General features: G+C 39.9%; 1 protein-coding gene across 4 annotated transcripts in view; it reads right to left on the reverse strand.

Annotated features, from left to right (window-relative positions):
* The window catches only part of dennd1a (DENN/MADD domain containing 1A), a 525,508-nt gene that overhangs the window by 170,379 nt on the left and 328,811 nt on the right, over window positions 1-26,318 (reverse strand). For all 4 annotated transcript variants that reach the window (XM_072566190.1, XM_072566188.1, XM_072566189.1 and 1 more), the window contains exon 12: window positions 23,213-23,314. In XM_072566190.1, the coding sequence (XP_072422291.1) occupies window positions 23,213-23,314 (102 nt within the window). The remainder of the gene's footprint in view (window positions 1-23,212; window positions 23,315-26,318) is intronic.

Consider the following 26,318-nt stretch of genomic DNA (forward strand, 5'->3'; position numbering starts at 1 on the left):
CACAATGTGACAATTGGGGTCCCTCAAAATGTTCTGGGCTAGGTTTTTAACATTTTAATATTCATACCATAAATGAGGGGAAATCTAAGGTATGGTGGCTAAATTTTTTTGCCCTCTTTTAACTTCAATGAAATAAGCCCTGGGGTTATAAGCAAACATGCTGCATTGGAATAAAAGGTGATTGGGACTAGCTGAACTGCTGTTTCAGGCTTTTTATCTAGCTGTAACTCACCAGATTGTATTCTATTTTACTTCCATAAGCCTTATAAACTGTGAACTAGACACATTCTGCAGTTTCTAAACTTGCTTTCTATTGCAGCAATAGCTTTTTGGATCCGACATATATATATATATATATTAAAAAAATGCTGCTAATCCATCTGGCATCTTGCTCCTCTTGAAGATAGTGCCATCTATCTAAAGTGGTTTCTGCTCCAAAAAGGCTACAGCAACCACCTGTGCATTAGATTATTCATCACTTAACCTTGTCGAACCCTTATATTTAGCTCTGGAGTTGTTTAATCACCTCCGATTCACAAAGCTGTACTTCAGGTGAGGGTACTCTATCAGCCTCATTACCATCTGTATAAAGAAAGCATTCATTGCATGTACTGAGTAAAAAGTATTGATGCTCTCTTCAAATACACTGGCTTTCCAACAGTATGGAATGGATAAATAATGCCAAGTCTAATAATCAAGTGTGACCTTCTTCCGAACATTCTCACATTACCTTCCTTTTTTGCTACAAGTGCTGGCTGATTCTAGGGTAAGTTCCACCATTCAGCAGTGCACAAACCACAAAAATGTGACAGGTAGTAGGAAATACTTTGGAGGCAAGCAGGAATTGGTCTCATCCTATTCCCACATGGCATCCACAATATATATATATATATATATATATACTGTAAACAGTACCAGCTGGCACAAATATTGTACTGTAAGGATCTAACCACTGAAACTCTAATCGATTGTACTGTACATTCAATAGTTACTGCATATTCCAAACTGCGACTGCAGCCTTTGACCATTAGGTGTGCAAAGGGGACAGATGTTCACAGGACAAAAGTCAACATATCAAAGATGACGAAAGCCTGAAACAAAAGTAGAAAATCCTGACAACATTCAGCAGACCAGACATCATCCATGGAGAGATCAAATAAGGTAGCCTGCATGCAGAGTGTTTATTAAAACTGGTAGTTCTGAAGAAGAGTTTGCACACTTGAATATTAATTTGTTAACAGCCCAAAGGCAATCCAGTGATATGTGAGGTACAATCTGGACTAAATCTTTGGGTTTTGAGTCAATCAAAATCTTTGTCTATAACAAATAAATAGAGCCAAAATCTGCATTTTCCTTCTGATTTTAGTTAAAGCATTAGTACAGACACTGTTTTAACAAATACTTGTATCTGAAGTCCATGATATTTCAGACATTACTTTTCAATACTCTCTGACTAGTTGAATACAGGATCTGAAATGTTATATACCAACTTTCACATTTGAGAATCTGCATGTTCTGTAAATATTGTTCTTAGGATAGTGACACAAATGGCAGTAACATGCATAGCCCATTGCTAATCTCTTGAGGTCAATGTGTGTTAATACGTTACTATGAGAATGGAGTCATATGTGGGTGGCTAGGGGGTGAAACATTCCTTTTCTTTAAAGGAACATTCACAAAGAGTTAGATTTCTAACAACAAAATCTTGTGGTTCTTTTTCCTAATATCATCAATAAATTTCTTAATTTGCAATGATAAAAGTTGAATTTATGACCAGTGGTGTTGCTAATCCAGTACCTCCTTCTAGAATAGGTTACCCTGTCAATACAACAATGGCATCGGACAAAAATTCCTAATCCAAGAGAAGGAGAATTTCCCACATAACTCTCCACATTCCTGCCACTTCTAAACAGCAAGGAGTAATTGGCTCTCAGGCATATTGTTCCCTGATTGACATTACAAAATAGACGACAATAACAGAAGAGATCAGCAAATATTTTGAAACAGTTTTATGACAGATTCCACAAAATGTTTCTGCCACACCCTGGTCAAATGGGTCGATACAGAATACACAGAATCTGACATCATTAGGGTATATTTCACATTTCTATCCAAATCACTTAATTTACTTAAATGTGCTTCAGTCAAGAATGCCATTTTAAAAAAAAATTAGCTCTGGGTTGGGATAGTGGAATTCTTCATTTGCCTCACAGAGGCAGAGGCATTTATCCCAAGCTAAGTAGATTTATCTGGAAGTTCAACACTTTAGAGTTTGTTTGTCAAGGATACGTAAGTGCAAATTTAAATATTACCTGCTGATAGTTCATTCATTTTAGCACAAAATAGACTGAATGCTCATTACTTTATATCTTCAATTATAACTGTGCTAACTCTTTTTGATTGTAATTGTAGTAAATGGTACAAACCAAAGATGCTGCTAAAGCTGCTGTCAGTACCCTTGGGCTTAATCAGCAGTAATGTTCATATGCTGAGGTATGTCTGCTGAATGCATTAATGAAAATGCAAACTGACTGAAGTGTAGTATATGAGGACGTTGTATTTGACATCTGGGCAGGATATGAGCATGGCATCAAACTTCCTTTATTCAGTTTTAATAAGTCCCATAGGATTACTCTTTCAAAGAGTCTATCATTGTATAATGCTGAACCAAAGCACATAATTCAAGGGCACACCCTGTGACAGCTATCTTTTAAAAGAGACTCTGGGATAAATACGTACACAAGTGAATGCTGTTTGTGTATTAGCTGGCAGTTTCAGGATAATCAGTTCTGTGCTGTTTCGACATTGTCAGAACCCAAGAAAGTAATAATCTAAAAATCAAGTGGATTTAGTGTCACTGTCCAGACCTGTAACTAAATGTTGTAGCATCTGTCTGAAATATTACATGTCTGTTTTCAAACTTGTTTTCTATAAGAGTAGCATCAAGACATCTACCTTTTTCTGAAGTGCATAAATTATTATAGAAGATATGATCCAAATGAAATAATCGATTTGCAAAGTTATAAATTCACTACATTTGATTTAATGTATATTTTTAAAAACTTCTGAAGTACCTTCTTTACATTCAAAAGTAACAGTACATTAATTTGATCACAACATTTGGAAAAGGTTGGATCTGGAGGTGTTCAAAAGAGATAAGCTTGACGTCTATGTTTCAAAAAAACTTTTGAATTCCCTGGTGCCGAAATAAATAAATATTATTACAATATTTGAGATTCACCAGTGTCAAGAGTACACTTGATATTGCAGTGTTAATGCAAAACAACTACAAAACTATTTTCAATACAACAAACCTTAGCAGCCTAAAGGCTTGTCCAGTCTTCCCTTTTATTCTATCACATTTTACTATTTAACTCAACTTTCTGCCAATTTAGGTAAAAACAATAACTGCAGATGCTGGAAACCAGATTCTGGATTAGTGGTGCTGGAAGAGCATAGCAGTTCAGGCAGCATCCAAGGAGCAGCAAAATCGAGGTTTTGGGCAAAAGCCCTTCATCAGGAATAAAGGCAGTGAGCCTGAAGCGTGGAGAGATAAGCTAGAGGAGGGTGGGGGTGGGGAGAAAGTAGCATAGAGTACAATGGGTGAGTGGGGGAGGAGATGAAGGTGATAGGTCAGGGAGGAGAGGGTGGAGTGGATAGGTGGAAAAGGAGATAGGCAGGTCGGACAAGTCAAGGGGACAGTGCTGAGCTGGAAGTTTGAAACTACGATGAGGTGGGGGAAGGGGAAATGAGGAAGCTGTTGAAGTCCACATTGATGCCCTGGGGTTGAAGTGTTCCGAGGCGGAAGATGAGGCGTTCTTCCTCCAGGCGTCTGGTGGTGAGGGAGCGGCGGTGAAGGAGGCCCAGGACCTCCATGTCCTCGGCAGAGTGGGAGGGGGAGTTGAAATGTTGGGCCACGGGGCGGTTTGGTTGATTGGTGCGGGTGTCTCGGACATGTTCCCTAAAGCGCTCTGCTAGGAGGCGCCCAGTCTCCCCAATGTAGAGGAGACCACATCGGGAGCAACGAATACAATAAATGATATTAGTGGATGTGCAAGTAAAAGTTTGATGGATGTGGAAGGCTCCTTTCGGGCCTTGGATAGAGGTGAGGGAGGAGGTTTGGGCACAGGTTTTACAGTTCCTGCGGTGGCAGGGGAAAGTGCCAGGATGGGAGGGTGAGTCGTAGGGGGGCGTGGACCTGACCAGGTAGTCATGGAGGGAACTTTGCGGAAGGCGGAAAGGGGTGGGGGGGGGGGGGGGGGGGGGAATATATCCCTGGTGGTGGGGTCTTTTAGGAGGTGGCGGAAATGTCGGCGGATGATTTGGTTGATGCAAAGGTTTGTAGGGTGGAAGGTGAGCACCAGGGGTGTTCTGTCCTTGTTACGGTTGGAGGGGTGGGGTCTGAGGGCGGAGGTGCAGGATGTAGACGAGATGCGTTGGAGGGCATCTTTAACCACGTGGGAAGGGAAATTGCAGTCTCTAAAGAAGGAGGCCATCTGGTGTGTTCTATGGTGGAACCGGTCCTCCTGGGAGCAGATACGGCGGAGGCGGAGGAATTGGGAATACGGGATGGCATTGTTGCAAGAGATAGGGTGGGAAGAAGTGTAATCCAGGTAGCTATGGGAGTCGGTAGGTTTGTAAAAAATGTCAGTGTCAAGACGGTCATCACTAATGAGATGGAGAGGTCCAGGAAGGGGAGGGAGGTGTCAGAGATAGTCCAGGTAAATTTAAGGTCAGGGTGGAATGTGTTGGTGAAGTTGATAAATTGTTCAACCTCCTCGCGGGAGCACGAGGTGGTGCCAATGCAGTCATCAATGTAGCGGAGGAAGAGGTGGGGAGTGGTGCCGGTGTAATTACGGAAGATCAACTGTTCTACGTAACCAACAAAGAGACAGGCATAGCTGGGGCCCATACGTGTGCCCATGGCTACCCCTTTGGTCTGGAGGAAGTGGGAGGATTCAAAGGAGAAATTGTTAAGGGTGAGGACCAGTTCAGCCAAACGAAAGAGAGTGCCGGTGGAAGGGTACTGTTGGGGACGTCTGGAGAGGAAAAAACGGAGGGCTTGGAGGCCCTGGTCATGGCGGATGGAGGTGTAAAGGGATTGGATATCCATGGTGAAGATGAGGCGTTGGGGGCCGGGGAAACGGAAGTCTTGGAGGAGGTGGAGGACGTGGGTGGTGTCTCAAACGTATGTGGGGAGTTCCTGGACTAGGGGGGATAGGACAGTGTCAAAGTAGGTAGAGATGAGTTCAGTGGGGCAGGAGCATGCTGAGACAATGGGTCGGCCAGGGTGGTCAGGCTTGTGGATCTTGGGAAGGAGGTAGAACCGGGCAGTGCGGGGTTCCCGGACTATGAGGTTGGAAGCCAAATTAATCATCTATAATTTTAAAATATTGAACCTATTTCTATTCCTCTTGACTTATATGATCTTTTCAGAATATGGGAACAACTTTCAAAAACTTGACTGGAAAATTGATCAACAGACTTTATTTTACCACTTGAAACAGTCAGACAAGCCTAAGCTGTTTGCATTGTCTTTAGTGCACAATACATCATCAAAAGCTCCTTCACATGAGCAAACACCCAAGACTCCAGAGATTTTTTTTTAAAAAGGCAAATGAGTTAATGCGACTCAGTGCATTAATTAGAAATGCTGAATGATTAGAGAAAAGGCATACATTAATCTACTCTCGTCTAAATGGTATGAGTGTTGAAACTGTGGGAGAATTCCTGCTTCTTGGTTGAAAAGGTCCACTGCAGATATTTCAGCATATAGTCTGACTTGATACTTCTATCCAGTATTGAGGAAATGTTGCACATTCGAAAGCACAATCTAAAAGGCGCCATTTACATTGTGGATGTGTATGCACTCTCAGGTGGATCCAAAATATCACATGAAACTATTGATTATTTTGTCACTTCTCTCATCTCATTTTTGTTAGCAGGACCTTGTTACATACAGAATTGTGACCACCTTTACCTCCAAACTAGCTATGCTTCATAAAAGTATTTTATTAGTTGTAAAACAATTTAGCATTGCTGACATAGCAAAAGGAGGATTTAAACCCAAGTTCTTTCTTAAGTAAATAATAATGCCATATCTATATTTTGGATTAGTCACTAGCAGGAGAAAAAGACATCTGATCTTTTGCATCTACCTCAAAGAGATCCTAAATTTAACATGCCACAAAGATGGTACGTCTGATAGTGACACATTCCTTAGTAGTGCACTACCAAGTTAAATGATCAACTTTTCAAAACAAAAGGATTTACTTATAGTAACTAAAATGGTTATTGCAACTAACTTGTATATCAAGTCAGAACATGCAGGAAGGTAACTATTAATGTTACAAGTTTATACTTACAATTGAAAGCATCACCATCAACAAGGCACAAGTCAGGAGTGTGATGGAATACCTCTGCTTGTCTGGATGAGTGCAGTTCCAACAACACTCAAGAAGCCTGACACCATCCAGGACAAAGCAGCCCATTTATTTGGTACAATAATCATAAGCATTGAATCTCTCCGGCACCAAGGTTCAGTAGCAGAGTGAGCACTATCTACAGAAATTCACTTTAGACAGCAACTTCCAACATAAGGCAACTTCCATCTAGAAGATAAAAGGCAGCAGATAAATGGGAATACCACCAACTACAAGTTTCCCTCAAAGCCACTCACCATCCTTACTTAGAACACAGAACGTAGAACATTACAGCACAGTACAGGTCCTTCGCCCCTCGATGTTGCACCAACCTGTCATACCAATCTGAAGCCCATCTAACCTACACTATTCCATGTACGTCCATTTGCTTGTCCAATGATGACTTAAATGCACTTAAAGTTGACGAATCTACTACTGTTGCAGGCAAAGCATTCCATACCCTTATTACTCTCTGAGTAAAGAAACTACCTCTGACATCTGTCCTATAGCTATCACCCCTCAATTTAAAGCTATGCCCCCTCGTGCTCGCCGTCACCATACTTGGAAAAAGGCTCTCCCTGTCTACCCTATCTAACCCTCTGATTATCTTATATGTCTCTATCGAGTCACCGCTCAGCCTTTTTCTCTGCAACGAAAACAGCCTCAAGTCCCTTCCTCGTAAGACCTTCCCTCCATACCAGGCGACATCCCAGTAAATCTCCTCTGCACCCTTTCCAAAGTTTCTACATCCTTCCTATAATGCGGTGACCAGAACTGTACACAATACTCCTTCTTGAACAGGGGAACCACATTTGCTATCCTCCAGTCTTCTGGCACTATTCCCGTAGACAATGAAGATTTAAAAGATCAATGCCAAAGGCTCAGCAATCTCCTCCCTGGCTTCCCAGAGGATCCTAGGATAAATCCCATTTGGCCCAGGGGATTCATCTATTTTCACACTCTGCAGGATTTCTAATACCTCTTCCTTGTGAACCTCAATCCCACCTAGTCTAGTAGCCTGTAACTCAGTATTCTCCTCAACAACATTGTCGTTTTCTAGAGTGAATAATGTCGAAAAATATTCATGTAGTGCTTCCCCTATCTCCTCTGACTCCACACACAACTTCCCACTTGATTGGCCCTAATCTTACTCGTCATTCTTTTATTCCTTAAATACCTTAAAATCAGGATTTACCCGATCCTACCCGCCAACAACTTTTCATGTCTCCTCTTGGCTCTTCTGAGCTCTCTCTTTCGGTCTTTCCTGGCTACCTTGTAACCCTCAAGTGCCCTAACTGAGCCTTCACATCTCATCCGAACATAAGCCTTCTTCTTCCTCTTGACCAGAGATTCCACTTCCTTCGTAAACCACGGCTTCGCGCTCCGCAGCTTCCTCCCTGCCTGACAGGTACATACTTATCTAGGACACTCAGGAGCTTTTCCTTAAATAAGCTCCACATTTCTAATGTGCCCATCCCCTGCAATTTTCTTCCCCAACCTATGCTTCCTAAATCTTGCCTAATCGCATCGTAATTGCCTTTCCCCCAGCTGTAACTCTTGCCCAGTGGTATACACCTATCCCTTTCTATCACGAAAGTAAACATAACAGAATTGTGATCGCTATCACCAAAATGCTCACCTACTTCCAAGTCTAACACCTGGCCGGGCTCATTATTCAGTACCAAATCTAATGTGGCTTCGCCCCTTGTAGGCCTGTCTACATACTGTGTCAGGAAGCCCTCCTGCACACACTGGACAAAAACTGACCCATCTATAGTACTTGAACTATAGTGTTCCCAGTTAATATTTGGAAAGTTGAAGCCCCCATGACAACTACCCTGTCTCTCTCACTCCTATCGAGAATCATCTTTGCTATCCTTATACTTGGAGGTATATTGCTGTTCCTTCACTGTTGCTGGGTTAAAATCCTGGAATTCCCTCCCAGTGGCATTGTGGGTTTACCTACAGCACATAGACTGCAGCAGTTCAAGGCAGCAACTTTCCACCACCTTCTCAAGAGCAACTATGGACAGGCAATAAATGCTGGCCAGTCAGTGATGCCCACACCCACAAGTGAATTTAAAAAAAGGATAATATTAACTCTTTCCACATTCGGACATTAAAACTAAAGTTCAACAACGTATATAATCTGCATATACCAGGAAATCAAACAGACACTGCTCAGAATTTTACCGCAAAGTCCTGCGGTTAGGACCAAATGATGGTGCCAAGCCCATGCAGGTAACTGGCAGGATCACAGAAGGGATTTTACCAGCAGCAGCCAATGAAGAGGCCATCACCTAGACTGTGGCCTCATTAAGGAGAGGAGCCTGCCTCCTCAACTTCTGGCCTAACCAAATAATCAAGAGTTCAACAGCAACTAATAGTGCTGAGGCTGCAGGGAGAAAAAGATTGGGTAATAGTAGACACAATGAAAGGTTAGAATGCTCATTGATTTTTCATCATTTTTATTCTTTTATCAAATTATAATTGTGAACTGGACATGCCTTGTCAACTGTTGGTCTTCTTGTGATAAAAAGAAAAGAATAGACAAAACAAGCTTTGATTGTTTATGAAGCTAAACCTGGCTGTTAATTGCTGGAGGATTCTTGATTAAAAAGACTGCAACAGACATAACTATCTGTGAAAAGCAGATAGCAGAAATTGGCTTTTAATGAGGTCAGTACCTGGGAATTGGTTCCGACAAGTTTTGAAGAGACTATATGTTCAAGCAGATGGTAGCGGTTGAATGAAATTAAGGCCTTGGAGCAGTTGACAGTCTATCAAGGTGGAACTAGGATTAACGTTGTTTTTTAAACTATGTCTTCCAAGAGATGGCTCTGGGCTGCTGCTAAGACAGTATGAAAATTTGAAAGCTCCTTGCCTAATCTGCTACATAAGCTTTCAAAAAGAGGAAAGCTAAGTTAGAGGTATTGCTGCCTTTGCTTGGGTGACCCAAGATGGTGACCTTATTCAAGGTTTCAGAAAAGCAATCAAGGTATCCATACCAATTCCCGTGAAACAACTCATTGCAAAAGCTATTTAAATAATCTGGTCAGTTTTGTTAATTACTTTGATTTATCCTTTAACAGTGTTCATTTGTCTACCTTTCTCTTGTGTGAGTGGGGCTGAAAACAAATGTTTTGGATTTAAAGCTTAGATATTAATCAGGTTTCTATTGTTTAATTTTCTCTCTGCTAAAGTTATTGCGTAACCAATAAATTGTTCAGTCTTTCGTTTAAGATGTAAAACCACTGTCTGGAAATTAATTAAATATTCTGGGATTGGTTATTCAAAAGCCTGGTTAGAAACAATTGAAATTATTTGGGATTCGTTGATGGTTTAATTTTTCCTGTGTTGCAAATACAGAGATAGAAAGGTTGATTAGATTTGATTGTCTGTCTCTGCACCATAACAAAAGGCTGGTGAGAATTTTTAAGTGCCAGGGTCCACACCCTGGTAAGAACTTAAGCAGCAGAGTTGGAGTATGGGGTCAGCCACTGACACCAGGGAGCCCCTCTACGTGCAATCAGGCACAATTAAAGGGAGATCCCTTGGGAACTCATGCTGAGACTGAAAGATCAGGCAGTATAGCAATGTAGCAATAGGTGCAACTCTGACTTATTAAATCCAGGGGATTTGCAAGATGGCCAATGAATGGCCTAATCTGCCTCCAGTCAGTGAACAACTCCGTTTTTGCCAATGGTAGCAGGAATAAGCAATGCTTTGCTCCAAATGTTTTCAGTTGTAAATTTAACCTTTCCTTGCATCTCCTCTCCATTTTCAGATGGCACAGAAGATTCCAATCATGGTCTCACTGAATGATTAGTGTACTGTTTGCTTAAAACCCTTTTATTTTACTTTGCTGTGCAATTGTAAATCACTTACTGGTATAATTTCATAAAAGCAATTATTATTCTTTGCTAATAGTCTGCTAAAAAGCACTGCTCTTTGGACAATTAATTATTGCAATTTTGGATTCAGTGTCTTGTCATGACCGTGAACCAAAAACCTAAATATTAAATCTCACTCTACCACCAGTCCATTACTCCTGAAGTCCACTGTTCGAACATTCACAGGTTTTGCTCTTTGCTCTGTGGTATGAAAGTCTCTCTCTGGACCACTCTAGTTGACTGCTCAATACCAGTGATGTTGGATCCATTGGCCTAACAAATATAATAGCCCTCTTCACCTTTTTACTTTATTCTTGTGTCCTCCTTCCTTGATCCAATGTAGTTTCCAGATGAATATTAACAATCATCAAGCCCTTGCTGAAATCAAACTCCTTCATTTCACTTAAGTGTTACGTAGTGACCAAATAAAAAGGTTGTCCAACTGCAGCTTGATGCTGAACTCCCTTTCCCTTCACTGTTTTATAAGCCACTGGATTCCTGCAGTTTCAGATAGTCTTCATACACTGCACTATACATAATGAAGGTTATATCAATTTAAAAGACTATTCTTCGAAACGTTGAAAGCAAATTGGATTACTAAAACAAAGAGCACATTGGTTTTCAAACTAAGACAATAGCATGATGTCAGAATGCAACCTACTTCAGGTGACCATAGGTTCATCTGTTCTTTAACTAATCGATGTCCTGGACAAACAGTGATGAGTAATTCTGGACTGAGCCACAAAAGGAAATATAATTTCCATGTCCACCACTCAGGATATTATTTTAGATTAGATTAGATTAGATTCTCTACAGTGTGGAAACAGGCCCTTCGGCCCAACAAGTCCACACTGACCCTCCGAAGAGTAAACCACTCAGACCCACTTCCCTCTGACTAATGCACCAAACATTATGGGCAATTTAGCATGGCCAATTCACCTGACCTGCACATCTTTGGACTGTGGGAGGAAACCGGAGCACCCGGAGGAAACCCACGGATACATAGGGAGAATGTGCAAACTCCACACAGATAGTCGCCCCAAATTGTTTACTGAATTGTTATACAATTCAATGAAGTCACTCCTCATTCTGCTAAACTTCAGAGAAAAGATTTCAGCTAACCCCACCTATCATAACACAACTCACTCATTCAATTAGGCTTACAATCTAGCAAACCTTTTCTGAGCTGCTTCCAACTCATCGACATCATTCCTTAAATAAGCAGACCAAAACCATTCACAGTATTTGAGATCTCATCAATGCCTTGTATAACAGAAGCTTAATATCCCTATCAACTTTACTGATTATGTGTCAAATCTGCAAGTAACGTTTTGTGAATAATACGGAACCACCAAAACCCTCTGTACTATGGAATATTGCAGTCATTTTCCATTTAAGTAATACCCTGCCTTTTCAATCATCCTGCCAAATTGACCAACTGCATAGTGTCCCATATGATACTTCACCTGCCAGGTCTTTACTCACTCAGTCAATGGATCCATATTCATTTGAAACCTTATGTCTTCTTCAAAATATATCTTATCTTTGTGTCATCTGTGAATTTAGCCATCATAGCTTTGTTCCACTCATCCAAGTCATTGGTGTGAATTGGAAACAGTTGGGACCCAACACACTTCGGTAGGACTTTACTTATCACATCCCAACAAGAAAGTACAGATCCAGTTATGCAACCTGTGTTTTCTACCAGCCAGCCAAATATCTATCCATGTCAATATATTATCTTCTGTGCCATGAGCTTTTATTTCCTGCAATAAGCTTTGATTTGACACCTTCTCAAATGTCTTCTGGAAATCCAAATACAGTATGCCTACAAGCTCCCTTTCATGCATAGCACAAGCAACTCCATTTAAATGACTCCAATACATTTATTAAATATGTTCTCAAACAGAATAATGATTTTGTCAAAGGGAAATAAAGTTTCATTAAGTGCACAGCTATAATCTATTACCGATTCTAGGATATTCCCTGTCAGACGTCAAGCTAACTGGCCAACAGTTTATCGTTTTCTGCCTCGCTCCCTTCTTGAATAGCGGTCTTGTATTTGCTACTTTCCAGTCAAATGGAAACTTCCTGAATCTAGGGAATGCTGGAAAATTAACACCAATGTGTCTAACTCCATCATCAGCAACTTCTTTTAAGACGCAAGCATGATGTCCATCAAGACTTGAAGACTTGTCAATCTTGTTCCATTGAAAATACTTATACCTCCAACAAATCTACTGTGGCTGCAAGTGGTGACATTTCCATGAGCACTATGTGTCACATAGATATGTATCACCATAGATGTAACTGCAAAATTCAACTCGTCCTGGTCTTGAAGGCTATCAAAAGAATCTTGATGGAATGCATGAATGTCTACAGTGTCAAGTTTCTTGTGGAAATGCAGATGCTGGGTCTGATTGTGCTTTGTGGGTCACCTACTTGGTGAGTCTGCTGGCTCGGGGCTTCTAAAGAAACAGGCCTCTTTGGGCATAACTATTGGAAAAGTATCATGAAGCTGATCAAACTTTAGGATAAAAGACAAAATGCTGGAAAATCTCAGAGGACTGGCAGCATCTGTAAGGAGAGAAAAGAGCTGACGTTTCGAGTCTAACTGACCCTTTGTCAAAGCTAAAAATGGGGAGAAATAGGGAGGTATTTATACGAGGCTGAGAGAAGGTGAGTCATGGCTCCAGAAGCAAAGGTAGCAATAAAGCGATAATGACAGTGCATAGAGAGATTATAGAGAGATTAGAAACTGTGAATGACCAAGGCTGAAGCCAGTGCTATGTGACAAAATATGTGGGGAATGGATGAAGCAGAGGCAAAATGGAAAACAGGGGAGAAGGGTAGCATCGGAGAGAAGAGCAGTACTTCTTCAGGGTAGGTATTCCTGGAAGAGAGGTGGCAGTGGGTTAAACTCTGGATAAAAGCAAATTACTGCGGATGCTACCCTTCTCCCCTGTTTTCCGTTTGGCCTCTGCTTCACCCATCCTCCACATATTTTGTCACATAGCACTGGCTTCAGCCTTGGTCATTCACAGTTCCTAATCTCCCTATAATCTCTCTATGCACTCTGTCATTATCACCTCTTTATTGCTACCTTTGCTTCTGGAGCCATGACTCACCTTCTCTCAGCCTAGTATAAATACCTCCCTATTTTTAGCTTTTACAAAGGGTCAGTTAGACTCGAAACGTCAGCTCTTTTCTCTCCTTGCAGATGCTGCCAGACCTGCTGAGATTTTCCAGCATTTTCTCTTTTGGTTTCAGATTCCAGCATCCGCAGTAATTTGCTTTTATCCAGTTTTTAAAACTTTAGGATAAGTTTTTTACGTAAAATGTCATCCATACTTCTTTGTATAAAGCATCAATAGTTTGGAAAATCTGTAGCAAATCTTCACCAATGTCATCCAATTTTCTTGGGACAAAATCTCATGATTCTGGAAAAACTGAGGTAATTTCTCACAGAAGGAATGTACTTTGTAATAACATCGTTGCCATAAAGAGTGTACTATACTGGCTTGAAGTGTCTTATACTAGTTGTAAAAGACCTGGCTGCACACAAGCTTGTCAACTCATTCCCTGACATTCATGTGGCACAAACGTTATCTATTTTTGAGAAGATTTGTTGCTCAGGTTCATGGTAAGTTTGTAAGTTAGCTCGCGGAGTTTGAAGGTTTGTTTTCAGATGTTTCGTCACCATACTAGGTAACATCAGTGAGAGACTCTGGTGAAACGCTGGTGGTATGTCCCATCTCTCTATTTATAGGTCTTGGTTGCTTAAGGTGGGTGATGTCATTTCTGACAACCCACTCTCACTAGTTTCCATACATACAAGACAAAGAAGGATACCACTTTGACTGGGACAACACACACATCCTAAGACAGGTGAAACAGAGACACATGAGAATTCTTAGGAGCATGGCATTCTAACCAGAACTCCATCAATAAACACATCGTCTTAGAGCCTATCAACCTTCCCTTGAAAAAAAGAACAGGAAATGACATCACCCACTTTAAGGAACCAAGAGCTATAAACAGAGCAATGGGACACACCACCAGCCCTTCACCAGAGACTCTCACTGATGACGTTACTAGTATGGTGACAAAATATCTGAAAACAAACTTTCAAGCTCAGTGAATTAGCTAAAAGACTTACAAACGATACCATCACAAGGCTGAATGTTTCCCAGGTCTTACTGTACATGGACCTGGACTGCTTCAGTATGAGAAATCGCAAGGGGGGGTGAACATTGTGCAACCGTCAACAAATATCCCCATTTCTGACATTATGATGGAGGGAAGGTCATTGATGAAGCAGATGGAGTCGGTTTGACCTAACTCCTGCAGTAATGTATGGAGCCGAGAAGAAAGGCTGCAGTAGTGGGTACAGAGGATTCTTTCTTGATTATATGTTTTTGGAGATAAGTCTCTTGATTAAACTTAAAATATAAGCCATAGCTTTTAATTTAACTTGGGGCAGTGTTTCTAGAGGAATAAGACGGTGTTATTTTCTGGGTCTGTCAATTGTGAAGGAGCAAAAATGGCCTTTGCAGTGATATGTATTTCTTGTCAGATGTGGGAGTTTAAAGAGAGTTTAAGGGTTACTGCGGATTATATCTGCCATAAATGCTGTTGGATGCGAATCTTATCAGATCGAGTGGATCGATTGGAGAGACAAATAGAAGCGATGAGGAATTTGCAACAGCAACAGTATGTGATGGATGGCAGTTATAGGAAGGGGGGAAAGTCTCAGATACAGTCACATAGATGGGTTACCTCCAGGAAGGGTAAGAGAGGTAGGCAGCTAGTGCAGGAGTATTTTGTGGATATACCCATCTCAAACAGGTTTGCTGTTTTGGAAAATGTAGGGGGTGATTATATTCTCAGGGGAACGTAGCAGGAACAGCCAAGTTTCTGGTATTGAGACTGGCTCTAATGCAACGAGGGGTACGTCGGCTTCCAATAGATCAATTATGTTAGGGGATTTTGTAGTCATAGGTACGGACAGACGTTTCTGTGGCCACCAGAGAAAAAGCAGAATGGTGCTTTGTTTCCCTGGTGCCAGGATCAAGGATGCCTCAGAGAGGGTGCAGGATGTTCTCAAGGGGGAGAGGGGCCAGCAGGAGGTCATTGTCCACATTGGAACTAACAACATTGGAAGGGAAAAGGTGAGACTCTAAAGGGCGATTACAGTGAGTTAGGTAGAAATTTAAAAAGGAGGTCCTCAAGGGTAGTAAGATCTGGATTACTCCCAGTGCTACGAGCTAGTGAGGGCAGGAATAGGAGGATAGAGCAGATGAATGCATGGCTGAGGAGCTGGTGTATGGGAGAAGGATTCACATTTTTGGATCATTGGAATCTCTTTTGGGGTAGAAGTGACCTGTACAAGGAGGACAGATTGCACCTAAATTGGAAGGAAACTAATATACTGGCAGGGAAATTTGTTAGAACTGCTTGGGAGGATTTAAACTAGTAAGGTGGGGGTTGGGACCCAGGGGGATAGTGAGAAAAGAGATCGATCTGAGATGGGTACAGTTGAGAACAGAAGTGAGTCAAACAGTCAGGGCAGGCAGGACAAGGTAGGACTAATAAATTAAACTGCACTTATTTCAATGCAAGGGGCCTAACAGGGAAGGCAGATGAACTCAGGGCATGGTTAGGAACATGGGACTGGGATATCATAGCAATTCCAGAAACATGGCTCGGTGATGGGCAGGACTGGCAGCTGAATGTTCCAGGATACAAATGCTACAGGAAGGATAGAAAGAGAGGCAAGAGAGGAGGGGGAGTGGCATTTTTGATAAGGGATAGCATTACAGCTGTGCTGAGGGAGGATATTCCCGGAAATACATCCAGGGAAGTTACTTGGGTGGAACTGAGAAATAAGAAAGGGATGATCACCTTATTGGGATTGTATTATAGACCCCCCAATAGTCAGAGGGAAACTGAGAAACAAACTTGTAAGGCAATCTCAGCTACCTGTAAGAATAGTAGGGGATTTTAACTTTCCAACTGGGACTGCCATAGTGTTAAAGGTTTAGATGGAGAGGAATTTCTCAAGTGTGTACAAGACAATTTTCTGATTCAGTATGTGGATGTACCTACTAGAGAAGGTGCAAAACCTGACCTACTCTTGGGAAATAAGGCAGGGCAGGTGACTGTGGTGTCAGTGGGGGAGCACTTTGGGGCCAACGACCATAATTCTATTCGTTTTAAAATAGTGATGGAAAAGGATAGACCAGATCTAAAAGTTGAAGTTCTAAATTGGAGAAAGGCCAATTTTGACAGGATGAGGCAAGAACTTTCCCAAGCTGATTGGAGGCAGATGTTCGCAGGTCAACGGACGGCTAGAAAATGGGAAGCCTTCAGAAATGAGATAACAAAAATCCGGAGAAAGTATATTCCTGTCAGGGTGAAAGGGAAGGCTGGTAGGTATAGGGAATGCTGGATGACTAAAGAAATTGAGCGTTTGGTTAAGAAAAAGAAGGAAGCATATGTCAGGTACAGACAGGATAGATCGAGTGAATCCTTAGAAGAGTATAAAGAAATTAGGAGTATACTTAAGAGGGAAATCAGGAGGGCAAAAAGGGGACATGAGATAGCTTTGGCAAATAGAATTAAGGAGAATCCAAAGGGTTTTTACAAATATATTAAGGACAAAAGGGTAACTAGGGAGAGAATAGGGCCCCTCGAGATCAGCAAGGTGGCCTTTGTGCGGAGCCACAGAAAATGGGGGAGATACTAAATGAATATTTTGCATCAGTGGTTACTGTGGAAAAGGATATGGAAGATATAGACTGTAGGGAAATAGATGGTGACATCTTGCAAAATGTCCAGATTACAGAGGAGGAAGTGCTGGATGTCTTGAAACGGTTAAAAGGTGGATAAATCCCCAGGACCTGATCAGGTGCACCAGAGAACTCTGTGGGAAGCTAGAGAAGTGATTGCTGGGCCTCTTGCTGAGATATTTGTGTCATTGATAATCACAGGTGAGGTGCCGGAAGACTGGAGGTTGGCAAACGTGGTGCCACTGTTTAAGAAGGGTGGTAAGGACAAGCCAGGGAACTATAGACCAGTGAGCCTGACCTCAGTGGTGGGCAAGTTGTTGGAGGGAATCCTGAGGGACAGGATGTACATGTATTTGGAAAGACAAGGACTGATTCGGGATAGTCAACATGGCTTTGTGTGTGGGAAATCATGTCTCACTAACTTGATTGAGTTTTTTTGATGAAGTAACAAAGAAGATTAATGAGGGCAGAGCAGTAGATGTGATCTATATGGACTTCAGTAAGGCGTTCGACAAGGTTCCCCATGGGAGACTGATTAGCAAGGTTAGATCTCATGGAATACAGGGAGAACTAGCCATTTGGATACAGAACTGGCTCAAAAGGTAGAAGACAGAGGGTGGTGGTGGAGGATTGTTTTTCAGACTGGAGGCCTGTGACCAGTGGACTGCCACAAGAATCGGTGCTGGGCCCTCTACTTTTTGTCATTTACATAAATGATTTGGATGCGAGCATAAGAGGTTCAGTTAGTAAACTTGCAGGTGACACCAAAATTAGAGGTGTAGTGGAAAGCAAAGAGGGTTACCTCAAATTACAACAGGATCTGGACCAGATGGGCCAATCAGCTGAGAAGTGGCAGATGGAGTTTAATTCAGATAAATGCGAGGTGCTGCATTTTAGGAAAGCAAATCTTAGCAGGACTTATACACTTAATGGTAAGGTCCTAGGGAGTGTTGCTGAACAAAGAGACCTTGGAGTGCAGGTTCATAGCTCCTTGAAAGTGGAGTCGCAGGTAGATAGGATAGTGAAGGCGGCGTATGGCATGCTTTCCCTTATTGGTTAGAGTATTGAGTACAGGAGTTGGGAGGTCATGTTGCGGTTGTACAGGACATAGGTTCGGCCACTGTTGGAATATTGTGTGCAATTCTGGTCTCCTTCCTATCGGAAAGATGTTGCGAAACTTGAAAGGGTTCAGTAAAGATTTACAAGGATGTTGCCAAGGTTGGAGGATCTGAGCCACAGGGAGAGGCTGAACAGGCTGGGGCTGTTTTCCCTGGAGTGTTGGAGGCTGAGGGGTGACCTTATTGAGGTTTATAAAATTATGAGGGGCATGGATAGGATAAATAGGCAAAGTCTTTTCCCTAGGTTCGGGGAGTCCAGAAATAGAGGGCATAGGTTTAGGGTGAGAGGGGAAAGATATAAAAGAGACCTAAGGGGCAACTTTTTCACGCAGAGGGTGGTACGTGTATGGGATGAGCTGCCAAAGGATATGGTGGAGGCTGGTACAATTGCAACATTTACGAGGCATTTGAATGGGTATATGAATAGGAAGGGTTTGGAGGGTTATGGCCGGGTGCTGGCAGGTGGGACTAGATTGGGCTGATATCTGGTCGGCATGGACGGGTTGGAACGAAGGGTCTGTTTCCATGCTGTACATCTCTATGATTGATTTCTACCAACCACAACCACCTAGATATATCTGGCTTTGTGCGAGATAGAATTCCAACCAGTGTAGATTCCACCCCCAACTCCCACTCACACCCAATTCCCATTGACCAATTGATGGTGACTGTGTTTAATCAGGTCACTTGGCACTCTGTTCCAAATGCTGCATTCTAATAACCTTTCTAGAACAGTTGTTAAACTGGGGGCAGATCTGTCGTTTCTCGTTTTTTTTCTTCCCCATCCCACCTTTCTAAAAATGTGTTAAATAAAATGAAGCAGATACCTGAACATGCCATATCCAATGCTGCAAGTTATACTTTCAGTAAAAATCCTTAAGTAATAATACTTATACGTGAAAATATTACAAACTAACTATTTTGAAGTAGAGTAACTATCATCATCCAACAATATGATCTAGTGCCAGAACAGATTAGTTCCATAAAAATCACAGACATTTCTACTGTGAAAATCATTATTTGATAAGGTGCATTACCATTGCATCATTAAAGATCATATTTCTGCATGTGGTAAACAAATTGCAGATATGTACAGAAATACACAGAAGTTACAGGTAAACCTATCTACATCGACATTTACTCTTCAAGTGAGTAAACAGTCCTAAACACATTACTATTATTGCTCGCACAACTCTTCATCCTATTTTCCAATACCCACCTATTCTTACATGTTGACAGTTTATTTCTCAACTATTACGTCTGAATATAAATTCTACAACTTCAGAACTTTCTACCTGATGACATTTCTCTTTTCATTGCCCACAATGTCTTAAATTAATTTTGTACTTATGACTCTCATTCCAGAAGTTCATCACTTTTATTGTTGAAACAGAAATGTTACTATTTTATTAACAATATTTAATGGAACTAGCTTCCATAATTTTACAATTAAACTACAATAATATTTCTGACAGCTTTTCAAAGCCGTACGATAAGCCCAAAACTAACAAAGGACAATGCCTGAGAATATCTTCCAGTTGAAAGCAGGAGAGATAGCTTAAGAATTGCAGAATGATAAGAATGAGTTTTAAAACACTCCAGCTAACTTCAGATTGGTTTTTTCAATGGCATTTGTAGACATTGATTGTACAACTCTTCTTTGCAGCACGTTAATGTTACTAACTGGTAATCTGAAATCAGAGGAAACTTCGGAGTTTCATGGCTGGTCTTTTTAGGATTATAAGAAAGACATGTCGTTGGGCAACTTGACAGGTTTTATGAGCTTGATTTATAAGGTTGAAAGCCTATCTAGATTTAATCCAAATTATTAGCTGCAAGAGTAGCTGTTTTTTTCAACCTTTTCTGAATTACTGCCAAAACCTGTTGCTCTTAGAATGGAAGACACAGAATTCATTGATCGCTGCTTACAGAAAACAACTTGCTGCAGTTAATACAAATATTGTTATAGTTGACACTATTAAATAGTCCTTTTTAATGAAAGTTGCAAATCGTAAGTTGCGTCTGGAAATATGTTGGTGAAATTTAAACTTTCCTCTTCCCCAACAATAATACAATAGATGATTATGTGGACGTTACCTTTTAAGGATATGGAAAGAAAGGGCAGATAAAGAAGAAAACGCCAAACACAATTTTATTTGCCTTGAACTTTGTAAAAGCCAATGATCAAAAGTGAGAGAAGAAGGTACTTTGTTAGCTAACGGAGAAATAACTCATTTTGCTGACAAATGAGTTCGTCATTTTATCAATAACATTTTAGTACAATAATAAAAAGGTAATCTTTCATTCTGAAACTGTAGCTAATAACGTATCCATACATCTCATTTAATGTATACCTCAATTATACATTTATATTGGCAAACTACTTCCTGAAGTACTGTTTCTATTTTACTGTTGCTGGAAAATTTGTCACAACCAGCAGTAAACAAATCATATTGTTACTAGCAAATAATCAGGTTTCAATTGACTGGATTTAAGACTGGACACCAAGGTGAATATTTTGTAGTTGCTGTCACTCAAACATTGACTGCCAAATAAGATATCATAAAAAAATTAAAAGACTTAACATTGACATATATATCCATTGTTCAATCACATGAAAATTAGGTACATTGAAAGCTGAAGAGAAAATAAGCCACAAGATGAAAATAACAGGACTTTCTGGCACGGTCCAGCTCTGGCAATTAGAGTCAACCTAACTTGATTAAACAAACAAAACTTAACAGTTAACTGTCAATCATCATGAACTCTCCACGGAAAAGCATCCACAAATCAGCATTCTTCTCTCAAATGACAGAATTTTGATCCCCATATACTTTAGTATTTCTTATGAACTGTCCTAATGAATACAAGATGAACAGCTTTGAGAAAAATGAGCATTTTCTCAGCAATACAGAAGTTCTGTCCAATCAAACAACTACTTTTTCTGTCATATACTGCAGATACTTTTATACTTCAAAAGGAAGAAAAAAATACATATCCGTGCAGTGACTGAAACATTGTAGCATGCCTCATCATCATCATATACCAAGGCTTTTAAGAATATGAAAGCAGTAGGAAATAAATAAGACTGTTTGCAGCACATGCTAAAAAGCAATAGTTTGAAAACAAAACTGATCTTTATTTGGACAATGCTGGCCCAGCCAGTGTTTATTGCCCATCCCTGATTGCTCTGGACAAAGTGATGATGAGCTGTCTTCATTACCTACTGCAGTCCTTGGGGTATAAGGACACCCAGAGTGCTGTTAGGAAAGAATTTAAAGTTAGCATGGTAAAATTTGATCTTTGAAAACTGAACCGAGACACTCATTCTCGAGTTTGAGCCCCATTTTACCTGCCAACTTCACAGAGATAAGCCCTTCATTCTTTGAGGAAACCAATAGAGAGTGTCAGCTTGGTTGGGAATCTAACCCTGGCCCTTCCAATTTGTAATGTAGTGCACTAACAACTGTGCTATTGCATTCCCTGAAGAGTAAGTTCACAAAATCCATTTGGTTTGCACACACTATTTAAAATTATCCCTCTACGTTAAAGTTTTTAGATGGTGATTAATTTATTCGGCACAGAGGTACATCCTAATATCGAATTTAACCAGACCTCTGCAATTTTAAAGTGTAAAGTATATAAAAATTAATAATTAAAGGTGATTATAGTTTTAGCTGTAAATGTCAGGCCGTTTAATCATTTTTGTTTCTGGTTTGCAAAAGCCTTTTGTTTAATCCCATGAGCTAGACTGTGCTACACAGAACACGGGTCGCTGAAAGGATTAAGTTATGTCCACTGAAATAGAACAGTTGTTACTGCGTAATTAATTTTTTTCCAATTGTAGTGCCAAATTGCAGGGCACAATGAGTGCACAATAAAGCCTATAGGGAGAATTTTTGTGAGCAATATGTACTTTCATGTCTGTAAATGTCAAATTGCTTTTATTGCAGTAAACCCAAAATGCTGACAGCATTGAGGGCGCTTACTCAAAGCAGGACAGTACTTCAAACAGATGGTATGCTTGGTTGCAAAATAAAGATGCTAGATGCAACACAACAACTAGTTATACATCTAACATCTTGATGCCACATCGAGCAGTGATGTGAGCAATGTCACCTTTTAAGAAAACACAAAAGAACTGGACTGTGTAGCATTGTATGCCATTCTCATTTATCTGCTGTACTTTTAAAGTCAGCATCTTACATCAAAAGGGACATTTTCTTCAGTTAGACCTTTAAATAACACCCTAAATCTATTCTACCCTTTATCAAACTTAAGAATCATAGCATTAAATAAAATGTAAAAAGACATCAGAACATCGATCACAGCGGATTGAAAAGAAATTGAGGCTATTTTTCTTTCTGGAACAACTTTGTTTAGATCAAAGTACAGTTATCTTCTCTTGAATTGACACACTTTACCACCTCTGCCTTGCCTCTTTGATCTATTAATTAAGAGTACTCCAGTAGCAGGTGGCATTGAGACAGTGCAAGGCAAATTGGACACATCTCCTTGCCAAACCCAAACCATTCAGCAAGCAATATCATTCCATTTTTTAAAAATGAAATAGAATTGGAGGGGGGAGAAAAGCAGGGCCCAGGCACAAAGCAGCAAAGGTAAAGAATACAGCAGAGAATAAGGTAGTGAATTTTTTTTTAAATTAATACAATAACATAAATGGATTTTTAAAAGAAAACAATCAAATTGTATAATTATGCCCCTTCAGAAAGACAGCGTTTTAAATTTAGGCCATAAAAGGAAAATGAGGTGCAGTGAAATGTGAAGACTGTTAGTAAAGCACCAGACTGCTTTCATGCAATCCTGCCCCTTACTTTAGGGAAACAAAACACTTTGGAGACTAGCTAGCATTGTCAAACAGACATGAAACAGAGTAATGGAAAAAGGAAGCTTCAAAACAAATTGCTATATTAAATGTTGAGTTCACTAATAAAAGTACACAGAAATGAGAGCTAGGTCATACTAACCACATCATTAGGAAGGCTTTGAAGATCATCAAATGGTGTTTCCAGCGTATTGTTGTCCACATTTAGTAACACAACATCTTCTAAGGCCATGTTCCTCACTTTCTGTTGTAGGAAGAATGAAATGGCTTTGTTGATATTTTAAGAAAACTTATCAACCCACACCTGTTTTTAAGAATACAATTTGAAATCTAAAATCAACAACAAAATCTAGACTTCATATGCTTGGGTGTAAAACCAAATTACTCTTACTATGTTACTGATACACGCAAGAGATCTCTGGAAAAATGTCACAATGTGCAATGGAAGCTAGTTTAGGAGAGCCTCATTTTAGGACGCGATTGTTTCAAATAAATCAGCCTACCGTGTGTCGTATGTCTGTTTGAATGTTTATCTATGTATTAGCTTCAAACTTTAAATCTTTAATGATTTAATATCAACAGTACACACACGATCTGAAAACAATTTGCAAATTCATCCTTTTATAGACATGGCATCTATGGAATCATAGAATCACTATAGCGTGGAAACAATTTCTATGCATTATTATCAGAATCAAACCAAGAGCAGTTCCTTACAAGTTGCAATTGGAGTATAATTAAATAAAGCATGGTTTCTGTAAATTGGTCAAATTTTCAATAGGTATGTGTTGTTCATTTATATCCCCATTCTGATGGAAACCAAATTTTACATTATTAGTTTTATGAACGACACACTCCATGCAATCAAGGGGTCCAGAAATCCATCTTAGTAACTGCTGAACACATTGTTTATTACATCTATAAATGTAGCTTCCCAAGAATTACAGACTTAATCAGTAAGGGCTGTTTTCTTAGTGCAAACAGTGCTTTGAATTTTCTAAATGACATCAACACAGTTAAAATGCATTAACTTTTCAAACAAACTACAGGGGGCCTTATTCACCAGTCTATTAAATAGAAAGTAGTTAGTCCTATTTGTCTTGATGATAGGTCTTTTTTAAACCCTCCCTCAAGATATAACTTGACCACACTGTGTCACTTGCTATCATTTTCTCAGGGTGACTAAATGCAATTTCAGACAATTAAAAATATACAGAAGTGTTCTCTAAACCCTTGGAATAAGATAAGGTGGCAAACGTCAAATACCACAAAAGAAAAGCTGATCTCATTCCTCCCATAGCTGGAATAAGCTCAAATGAATTATACAACATATTATAAATCAACGTTAAGCTTTGGTATCTTTCGTACTTTAACTTTTTAAACAGTGCTTTGACTCTAAAATGATTTAAGGGATTGTGGTGAGAATATACTTTGTTTCCAAGAAGACATAAAGCTGTCTTTTTTACGGACACCAATATGTCAATCTGGCTGCCAGAAGCAGGAAAAGCTGACGATATAAAATTTTATGATTTCATGCCCCAGCAGCAGACAGAACGACTTAATGAAATCCTCGTCAGATTTACAATCTGAAGCAGCTATTCAACAGAAAGATATGGCTAAGCGAGACATGTCCTTTGACCTTTAAACTCTTTGATCCTTGCACAGCGTGTGGGCTACTAACCCCTTCTGTGCATTTTTCACTTTCCTGTTCCGAGTGTCCTCAGCAGCACTGATCCTAAACAGGTGATTTGAGGTTATAGTATCATAAACAGCTGTGACTAACTGGCTGTCAAAGATCTACAACTAACTAAATGAACTTGAAGAAGTTTTTCCTTTGTTAAATCAAATACAGCATTTTCTGTTGTGTATCTTTAAATTGAACACTTCTTGCTGAGTTTAGTATGCCCAGAAGTATCATTATGCTTATTAATGTGATACAATTAAAGAATATATATTGCTCATGCAAGAGACTGTCCTAGGTATAAACAAAGTGGGCATCTGGGATTACTAACATTGACAGAGATGGCAACCAGGAATATCTTCAAAGGATGCATCACAAATCCACTTTGTTGCAATTCTATCTCAATTTCTACTGTAAGAATTGTCCTTTCTGTTGTTTCAGTGAACTCACTCAACATACACAAACATAAGAAATAGAAATTGATTATTCAGCAATTCAAACTTGTTTGGCCATTCAATAAGGTCATGGCTAATAAGTCTGTATTTCAAATTTCATACTCCCATCTACCCCCAGTAACCCTCGATTCCCCTGCCTAACAAGAATCTATGCACCTCTGTGTTAAAAATATTCAAAGAACCCAGCTAACCTGTCTTTTGATACAGAATATTCCAAAGTTGCACAACACTCAGAAAACATTCTCCTCATCTCGGTCCCAAAGGGATGATATCAGTATTAAAAGCTATCTCCTAGTTCTGGACTCAGCCACAAAAACATCCATTCCACATCCACTTCAATCAAGTCACCCCCTCATTCTGCTAAACTCCAGTGAACCAAGCCCAGCCTGTCTAACCTATCCTCATTCCAGGTATCAATCTAGTTAATCTCATCTGAACTGCCCCCAATGCATTTAAATTCTTCCTTATTTAAAGATGCCAAAATTGACATGATAGTATTTGAGATGGGATTTCACCAATGTCCTGTATAACTAAAGCAAAACATTTTTACTTTTAAATTTAATACCACTCGTAATGAGGAAATAAATCTATTAACCAAATAAACAAATAGTTTATCTAGCTTGAATGTTTCTCTGACAGCCAGTTTATCCGACTCTTTTGACATTAAAACGGCACTGATAATAAGTACTGGTTTTATTGCAAAAGCCCAAAAAGGCAATTCTAATATTTCTTTTGTCTGATCATATGCAATCAGATGTAGGTTGGCCAAATTTGGAGAAAATCAAAATGCCTTTAAAAGAACATAAATGAAACTGTAGAAATTTTGAGTTAGCCCATTTCTACTATTTATTCACAGATTTGTCCAATAATCAAACTGGTTAAGGCATTCATAAATCAACAGATTAATGTATCAACATGAATGCATAAGATCCTCTGATGGAGATCTGTCAGTAGTAAATTTCATTCTTTAATTAACCTGAATTAAGTTAACCTACTGTAAGTTTACTTCACTATTTAGGGCACACTGTAAAATTTCTTTACCATTGGATGGCCTCTTTTGATATTATTCCTGGTCAAGAAAACATGCAAAAGTGCACATAAAGACAAACTAG

Source organism: Chiloscyllium punctatum, chromosome 49, assembly GCF_047496795.1.
Source record: "Chiloscyllium punctatum isolate Juve2018m chromosome 49, sChiPun1.3, whole genome shotgun sequence".
NCBI classification, from domain to species: Eukaryota; Metazoa; Chordata; class Chondrichthyes; order Orectolobiformes; family Hemiscylliidae; genus Chiloscyllium; species Chiloscyllium punctatum.